The sequence below is a fragment of the Cervus elaphus genome, chromosome 30 (assembly GCF_910594005.1).
Source record: "Cervus elaphus chromosome 30, mCerEla1.1, whole genome shotgun sequence".
In the NCBI taxonomy this organism is placed as follows: domain Eukaryota; kingdom Metazoa; phylum Chordata; class Mammalia; order Artiodactyla; family Cervidae; genus Cervus; species Cervus elaphus.
In genome coordinates this window covers 32,355,831-32,364,796 of record NC_057844.1, presented here as the reverse complement: position 1 = coordinate 32,364,796, position 8,966 = coordinate 32,355,831, and the positions used below count along the sequence as shown (strand labels likewise).

Sequence of the window (8,966 nt, the reverse complement as noted above, 5' to 3'; positions counted from 1 at the left end):
TATAAACGAATAGAAGTTCCTGCCCCACTATGAATGTTCATTCCTGCCCCCATTTTGGCACTGTCCTTTCAAGTGTGTGCAGGAAACCGAGCCGAGGGAGAAAACGGAAACATCCAGGGGGCTCGTGGGGACCCGGGTCTGGCTTCTTAAGGCCGCGGGCCAGGCCAATAATGGCCTCAGGCAGAGCCACGTGGGGCACAGCGGAGCCTATGGCGCGGCGGCCGCCCGCCCGTCCTGCCGGCCCCGGGTGCCCTCCGCGAGCCGCGCCGAGCTGTCAAAGCTACAGGGTGGCGCCGGGAGTGCCAGCGCCGCGCAGCTCCAAGTCCCCGGCCCCAGCTCTCTCTCCCGGGTCCCAAGCCCGGGCGGCAGCCATGAACCGCGAGGAGCAGTACTACGCGGCCACGCAGCTGTACAAGGACCCCTGCGCGTTCCAGCGGGGCCCGGCGCCCGACTTCAGCGCCAGCCCCCCTGCGTGCCTGTACATGGGCCGCCAGCCCCCGCCGCCGCCGCCGCCGCCGTTCCCCGGAGCCCTGGGCGCGCTGGAGCAGGGCAGCCCCCCGGACATCTCCCCGTACGAGGTGCCTCCGCTCGCCGACGACCCCGCGATGGCGCACCTCCACCACCACCTCCCGGCTCAGCTCGCGCTCGCCCACCCGCCGGCCGGGCTCTTCCAGGATGGAGCCGAGCCGGGCGCCCTGGAGGAACCCGGCCGCGTCCAGCTGCCTTTCCCGTGGATGAAATCTACCAAGGCTCACGCGTGGAAAGGCCAGTGGGCAGGTGAGTCTGCCCACGCCCCCCCCCCCCAGCCGCTCTGTCCTCACCCGCTCTCCGTTCGACTGCCCCTGTCTCAAAGCGCTTCCCAGGACCCTCTCTCGGTCTGTGACCCCAGGCCCCCACCCGGGATAACCTAGAGTCGGACTAAACCTTAGGGAGCTAACAAGACCATATTGCATAGAAGCGTTTTTTTTTCCTGGCTCAATCTGGAGCGGCCTTTCTACTCAGGGCTCTTCCTGGGAATTTAAACCTCTTCCTCCCCTGTCCGCTGAACTCCAGGAGCCGGAGCTTCCCGACAGCCTAGGCCTGCCCGAGTTCAAGGCTTGGGACCTTCCAATCCCCTTCCAGCGGGGTCCCCCAGCCCAGGACTCCTGGAGTGCTGTGGAGGGAACCGAGCGGGTCTCTGGGATGCACCGGACCCCGGCTTCAGAGCCCCGGCCTCCTTCTGGCTCTAAATTCCATTCCCCACCCGACCCCTCCTTACTGGCGACTTCTGTGAAGCAAGCCAGACCATCTCAGGGGCACCTAGTAGGTGCAGAGAAGCAAGTAAGGAAAACTGTAGCCAGGCGTGCAGAGGTGTCCAGAGGCCGGAGCTGGGCGGGAAGGGGGCTCACCGCAAGGCCGGGGACTGGCCACTCACCCTGATGGAGAAGTCTGGGGAAGCTCACTCACTTCTGAACAAACACCGGCTGCTTCCCAGCAAGGCAGTTTGAGGAAGGAGATGCCCTCCTGGCACAGGCGGCTCGGAAGGCCCCAAACACTGGCGGGTACCGGAAAGTCGGCCCGGAGCCGCCCCCAGGTCCCTTCTCGCCTGACCCGGCAGCGAGTTCCGGCTGCGCGGCCTGCATCGCCAGCACCGTGTGACCGCTTCCGTGCGGAAGCCCCTTCCAGGCTCACCTGCACTGCAAGTCGAGGACTTTTCTCCTCCTCCCAGCTAACAGGCAGGAGTCAAGGGACGAGGCTGCAGGTGCCCCCACCCCGGGAATCCTCGGCCCCCAATCTGCCCGGCCTGACTGGCCTGCCTGACTGTGAGCTGGCGAAGCCAGGCGGGTCTCTGGGGAAACCGGGCATGTCTCTCCCCGGGGCTTGCCTCTCTCAATCTTTCTCCCGAAGGTTCCGTGGGGTCTCAGGCAAGTCCTGAGGCAGGACAGAGTCCAAACTCAGGCTGCGATCTTCCCCCGCGCCAACCAAACCCGGGACTGACCCGCGCGAAGTTGCGGCCAAAGGCCTTGGAGCCTTGGGAAATGCGGGCTTCTTGGGAGGCGGGATACCGGCGAGCCTGAACCTGGACGGGAGGTCCAGGAGCCGCCTGGTGCACTGGGGACGCGTTTCTCCAATTCCTGGCCCTCCTCCTCAGCTTCCTCAGGAAAAATGCGAAGGAGGTTCTGAAAAAGCCTTTCTGAGGTGGGGTAACTTCCCCACCTCCTGGACTCCTGTGGACAGAAGGGGTCAGAGTGTAAAACGTGAAGGAAAGATGGCAGCGGGGGTGATGGGGGGAGCTCTGTGGAGGGGTGACATCCCCTGGTTTGGAGGACCAGGGTCAGAGAGACCTGTGTCTGTGGGCCCTCCGACCTTTGGGAGGGCCCCCCTCCAGCCCGGATGCTGCTGCACCAGCTCAGTCCTCCCTGGAAACTCTGGAAGGAGCCCAAATTCAAGGTCTTTGACCCCCTACCTGGCTGCTCCTAGAGGGGCTTCATGCCCCTGGGGAGAAAGAAGTGACCCAAAGGACTTTTATTCACAGATCAATCGGGTATGATTATTAATAACAATAGGAACTTCCAAAATCCTCAACCTAAAAAAGGAACTACATCACCTCACTGGTGGGCTTGCCCCTAAATACTGCCCCACCCCCCCCCCCCCCCCACCCCCACCCCCCGCGCCTTAGAGAAAGGTACAAACTGACCTCTTCCTTTTTCTGACCGCTGGCAGCCTCCATCCAACACTTTCATGTTCACTCAGTCGCTCAGTCATGTCCGACTTTGCAACCCCATAGATTGTAGCCGGCCAGGCTCCTCTGTCTGTGGGATTCTCCAGGCAAGAGTACTGGAGTGGGTAGCCATGTCCTCCCCCAGGGGATCCTCCCAACCCAGGGATCGACCCCTCATCACTGGCAGGCGGATTCTTTACCGCAGAGCTACTGCGGGAAGCCCATCCTACACCAGGGTCCCTGAGTTAGTGGGCCCTGCGGAGCCTCTCAGAGCACTGTGGTGAGGCTGGTGAAAACAGGCCAAAGCCCTGTAAGATTGCGGGTTGAATTTACAAACTCTGAAGGACCTTTTTAGATGTTCTTTTAAAAAAAATTTTTTTTAATTGGAGGATAATTGCTTTACAATATTGTGCTGGTCTCTGCCATACATCAAAATGGCTCCCTCATTTCTCTCGAAAACCAAGAAAGGCTTCAAGTGTTAAGATTCTGAGATGCCCCCAGCAAGCAGGACTCCGCTGACTCAGACCTGAGCCTCAGCCTTGGCTTCTGGGCACCCCCTTTCAGTCTGGGGGAAACCCCAGCGGGTTGTACAGGGTGGTTAATCCTAGCAAACACATACACTAGCTTTTCAACTCTAGCTGACAGGCATAGGAGAAATGTCTGCCCTTCGCAGGAAAAGATGACTTCGGCCTGTTCTTGGTATTCTGGTGGAACCGACTGCCCCAGAGTCCACAACCTGGGTGCAGCCGGTGTCTCATCCAGAAAGGAAAATATTAGGGCCTTGAGGCTCGCAGCCGCGGCCGCAAACTCCGGGTGAGCAGTGCTAATCCCCACCGGACTGGGCCTGGCTGTTGCTTCTTTGGCCTGCAGTTCTTCTACCACCCACCACTGCCACCTCCCCAATGGGGTACCCAGCTCCCCGGTAGGGGGTCAGGCCTGAGCCTCCCCTCCCAGGGAGCCTCTGCTCCCACCTCTGCCAGCATTTGGGGCCCTGGATGCAGAGGCTGGGGCTGACAGTGACCTTCCCTCGGGTTCAGAATGGTTCCCCTTCTGGTCCAGGGCAGGGGCCCAGCTGAGGTCAGAACGACAACTGCAGAGAATCTACCAGCTCTTGAGTTGGTGCTGATCACAACAACATAACTCTATAGAGAGATTATGTGATATAACATATGAGATACAATAATACATGTCATAACCTCCGGGTTCTTATTAGCTCAAGGTCTTTCCAACTGAAGGTTGCACCCATTTGTTGGGGGTGAAATTCATTTACTGTGTTGAGACCTCTTTATTTATTTTTTAATGAGCTAGTAAACTCCAGAATGTGTCCGAAATGTGAGAGACTTGGGTTTGACCCCTGGGTTGGGAAGATCCCCTGGAGAAGGGCATGGCAACCCACTCCAGTATGCTTGCCTGGAGAATCCTCATGGACAGAGGAACCTGGTGGGCCCCAGTGCATGCGGTCACAAAGAGTCGGACATGACTAAGCACAACCCAGTAAACAACAGGGAAAATTAGACAGCATCATATGTGGTAAAGTTTGGTTTAATGTCCTAGGTTTTTGGTATGTCAATTATATATCAGTGTGTGAACTAAGTGATGATTTGAAATACATTTCTTACTATGAGTTGTCATCAGAAAGGTTTTTTTAAAAGTCCTTATTTAAAGACATTTTTTACCTTTGTAGAATCCAGTTGGTTTAGATTCTTATTATGTGCATTTGGGGCTTCTCTGGGAGCTCAGACAGTAAAGAATCTGCCTGCAATGCAGGAGACCCGGGTTTGATCTCTCGGTCGGTAGGGAAGGGAAGATACCCTGGAGAAGGGAATGGCAACCCACTCCCGTATTCTTACCTGGAAAACTCCGTGAATAGAGCAGCCTGGTGGGCTACTGTCTGTGGGGTCGAAAAGAGTCGAACAGGACAGAGCCACTAACACTTTCACTTTTTCACTATGTGTATTTTAATCAGCATCCACCCAAACAGAGTGATTCTAGACCCACTGGTTGATAGAGCCACGGGGAGATAAAAGACCTCCAAGAAAAGACAGGCTTACCAGGGAAGGCCTTTGAGCCTCAGATTGTACTCTTGGATAGATGGTTGGACCTCGGCGGCCAGAGCGGCTGGGAAAGGGCCAGAGCCGAAGGACCGGGCTGCAAGGGTGGGAGCAGGCGCGAGGAGCCAGGGGTCGGGGGTGGGGAGGCCCCACATTCACGTGCGATGTCGCCCGCAGGCGGTGCCTACGCCGCGGAGCCCGAGGAGAACAAGCGGACTCGCACCGCCTACACCCGCGCGCAACTGCTGGAGCTGGAGAAGGAGTTCCTATTCAACAAATACATCTCCAGGCCGCGCCGCGTGGAGCTGGCCGTCATGCTGAACTTGACCGAGAGGCACATCAAGATCTGGTTCCAAAACCGCCGCATGAAGTGGAAGAAGGAGGAGGACAAGAAGCGCAGCTGCGGGCCCCCGGCGGCGGGAGGTGGGGACGCGGAGCCCGAGCAGGACTGCGCGGTGACCTCCGGCGAGGAGCTGCTAGCGCTGCCGCCCCCGCCGCCCCCCGGGGGTGCCGTGCCGCCCGCGGGCCCCGCCGCCGCCCGAGAGGGCCGCCTGCCGCCGGGCCTTAGCGCATCACCGCAGCCTTCCAGCGTCGCGCCCCTGCGACCGCAAGAATCTCGGTGAGATACTCGCCCAGGCGGGAGGAGCGGACCCAGGACCCCGGGTGTGACCACCGGTCCAGGCTGCAGGGGAGAACCCGGGGGCTCTGAGGCCCCTGTGCCCACTGGGAAGCGGTGGGGAGACGCTGTCCTCCTCCCCCTGGAGAAGTGACGTTCTCTGTAATGTCCGGGGCCCCTTCGGGTGAAACTGCTGGGACTGGCAAAGACTGGAGTGTTGGACCTCTTTTTAGAGAAGCCAACTCTTCAAAAAGACCATAAAAACTGTACAGATAGGAACCTTGCCCCAACACAAGCAGGCAAGCTGGCTGGAGCCCCTTCATCTGCCCGGAAACAGAGCCATTTTTTACTCTAAAGGTCTCTCTGCCTTTTCCTTTAGAAATAATTGAAAGGAAATACCCGAGATTTCAAAGACCTAGTGAAATGGAATAGAATAATTCCTCCTCTTCTGTTTTAACCTTTTCATCAGAACCAGGCACCTCACTGCACATCCTTCGGCCTCCACTACCTTGCAGAGGTCCCTGGGCAGCGGCAGGGCAATGTACAACCCCGTTGGTGAGGTGGGAGGGACCTGGAGGTTTGGGGGAGAAAGAGGCCCGGATCAATCGCTGAACCAGAGATATGTGGGTGTGCATTTAGTTCCTGGTCTCCTGGCAGGGAAGACTGCAGAGGCAAGCAGGGGGGCCTGACTCACCTTGGAAACTATCCAGAGTGTGATTTCCACATCCTCAGAGATGAGGAAAGCTTCTGCGGTCGGGGAGCTTGGGGGGAGGGAAAATGGCTATTTTTATTTAAAGTTTTTAAATTACCTCACAGTTCTTTACAAACAGGTCTGTGGTTTCCAGGTCAGTTGGTTGTTTCAGGGTCTGGGTCTTGTGTTCAGGTGATGTTTGTGGGAAACGATGAATAAATACAGATAATTGGAAAGAGATCAAGACTGATTCCCCTCGCTTTGTATCGAACCCGTTTTGTGGCGCAATGATTCCAATTCATTAAAAAAAAAAATTAAAGCAACAAATTTTCTTTGGCACTAACCAGAGAAAAGTCGGTAATTAAGACACCACCTTTGGGTTATGAGGTTGAGAAAGCCTATCGGTGGGTGGATTTTCGGATTTATTTTAAAGTTAAGAGTCACTTCTGAAGATGAATTAATTTCTTAGGCAACGGAGCCCAGAGATGGAGGGTTTGGAAATGGGGGGGCTGTCCATGAATAGGTACAGTGTCAGAGCTGCCTCCCTGCACTGCTGGCACCCAGGTCATCAGAGAAACGCCCAGAGCTGGTGGTCCTGGATGAGTCTCCACCCCTGGAGTCCGGGGGCCAGGAAGCTTGTGTTGGGGGCACACAGGCTGCAGTTCTGTGGGCTCCCGACCTCCAGACACCCCCTCCTCCCCACGACCCTTGGACAGGCAGCTGGCCCAGCTGCGCGCCTGAAGGCGCCTCCCAAGTGCCCCCACCGTTCGGTCCTGCGGCATGGACTCATAGCCAACAGTCGATGATATTTTCTTTAGCAAAAAGACGAAAGGTTTGTTTCGTTGGTGGTTTTTGCTTCTGCTTGTTTTGCTGTTTTGTTGTCATTGGGTTGTTCTGCTTTTTGTTTTTCTGAGCGAAATCGAGTCGTGATGTCCAAAGAAAAGCAGGTTCTGTGGATCAGAAAGGAGCTCTTCCTCGTCCGTGAGACGCCTCCCAAGGCAGGCAGTCCCCTCGCCCTGCAGCCTGTGTGCACCTGCCTGGGCTCCGGAGTCCAGCGCCTCTCGGTTCAGACCTGGGGTCCCTCAAACACCGGCTGAGACTCTGATAAAATGACTCCACTTCCCCGTTCTTGGGTTTCCTCATCTGAAACGTGGATGCACCTCACAGAGCTCTGAGGTTTACACCAAAGAACACAAGCAACGCGCTTAATTCAGTGTCTAGAAAATAGTTATCCCTGTAAAATAGTTGTTTTACAACCGTGGTCGTTTTCTGGGGAACTGCGGCTGCAGTTCTTCACGGGTCCCCACAGCCTCTCTCCTTCGACAGATCCCCTCTTGGTCACGTACCCACTGACCTTTACTGCGCGTCCTAGTTTCACGCTGCCCCACTTCGTAAGTACACTTAGACTGCCCGCAGCATCCCTGACCAGGCGAGCTGTCCTCGCCCGGACATCGGGGGAGCTGATTCGGGCGGGGGGGGGGGGCGGAAAGCGGACCCTCTGGAGCTCGGCCTCCCAGTTGGTGGAGGTAAGGGGATTTGAGCTCGGAGACCAAGGAGATGTTGAGGTTTCCCGCGGGGACTCGGGGTTCCAGGGTTCCGCATCCCGAGGAGAAGCCCGGGCCACCGGGGCAGGCTCGGGAGTGGAGAGCGCGGTCTGCCTCCGGCCTGCCTGCGGGCCTCCAGCTTCGCGGGGCCGGCGCCTCCGCGCGGCCGGCGGCTCCGCGCAGAAGCCCGGCTTTCGGTTCTGCCTCCCCGGTCTCCAATCACCTTCTACCCCTTTCGCTACCCGGGCCCGAGGACAAATCCCTGAGTTCTCCGTTTCCTCTGTCTTCCCTGGTGCTTCAGACGGTAAAGAATCTGCCTACAATGCAAGAGACCCGGGTTCAATCCCTGGGCCAGAAAAATCCTCTGGAGGAGGGCATGGCAACCCACTCCAGTATTCTGGCCTGGAAAATTCCATGGACAAAGGAGCCTGGTGGACAACAGTTCATGGGGTCGCCAGGAGTCAGACATGACTGAGCGACTAACATGCTGGAATATAATGGGCTCAACGCGAGGATGAAATGAGACAGCGTCTTTCAAGTTTACTGCCGGCCGGCCGCACAGTGGTGGGGGAGGCCGAGAGGAGATGCTGTTGCCAGTGAAGGCCGGCCCCCCAGGAGACCAAGGAGATCCAGGGAGGCGGCGGAGGACCGACCCGACTCGCCAGGTAGGCCTGGAAGACAGCGAAGAGGGGAACGAGCTCCGAGCTCCGTCGGAGCCACGCGGGGGCTCACCTGACCGGATGGGGCGCGCGGTCCGACAACCCCGGCCGCCCAAGCCCCGCGTGCGGCTGGACGTGCGCTCCCAGTCCGCGTGGCGGCCCTCGACCATGGGCTGGCGGACGCGAACCGCGGGCAGAGGGCGCCCGGAGCTGCCAGCAGAACCCCCGCGCGGCCCAGGTTTCGGGTGAGGAGGCCTGAACGACGATGAGCCCTCCCTGGAGCCAGAAAAAAGAGTCAGCCGGCCGGGGCTCAAGGGACCGCCGGGTGCCGGGCCCCACGGTAACCGCGGTACCTACCTCCCCGGTGGGGCCAGCGGTCTCCCTCCGCTCCTGGGCGCGGTGCGCTCGTCCTCGAGGTGGACAGACACTTGGAGCCCGGGCGCCCGGACAGCGGCCCCGGCACGGAGGGAGACGGGGCCGGTCCGCGCCTCCACGCCCGCCCCAGGCTCAGGGCATTCGCGCGGGACCGCGGACCTCACCTCTCCGCCCGGAATCTGCCGTCCGCCATGAGGTACCTTCGTGGAGCCGCGGCACCGTCCAGGCTCAGCCACAGCTGCCCTCCCGGATTCTGGAAATCCCACGCGGGCTCCGCGCCACACCACAGCCACCAGGAGCCATGGAGGGCGCCAGCCGCGGCGAACCCC

General features: G+C 58.9%; 1 protein-coding gene across 1 annotated transcript; it reads left to right on the top strand.

Annotated features, from left to right (window-relative positions):
- The first annotated feature begins 258 nt into the window (after positions 1-258).
- On the top strand, positions 259-6,178 carry PDX1 (pancreatic and duodenal homeobox 1). Its single transcript, XM_043892268.1, has 2 exons — positions 259-777; positions 4,930-6,178. Exons 1-2 carry the CDS (start codon positions 372-374, stop codon positions 5,373-5,375), a joined length of 852 nt encoding a protein of 283 aa, XP_043748203.1. The 5' UTR covers positions 259-371; the 3' UTR covers positions 5,376-6,178.
- The last annotated feature ends 2,788 nt before the right edge of the window (positions 6,179-8,966 follow it).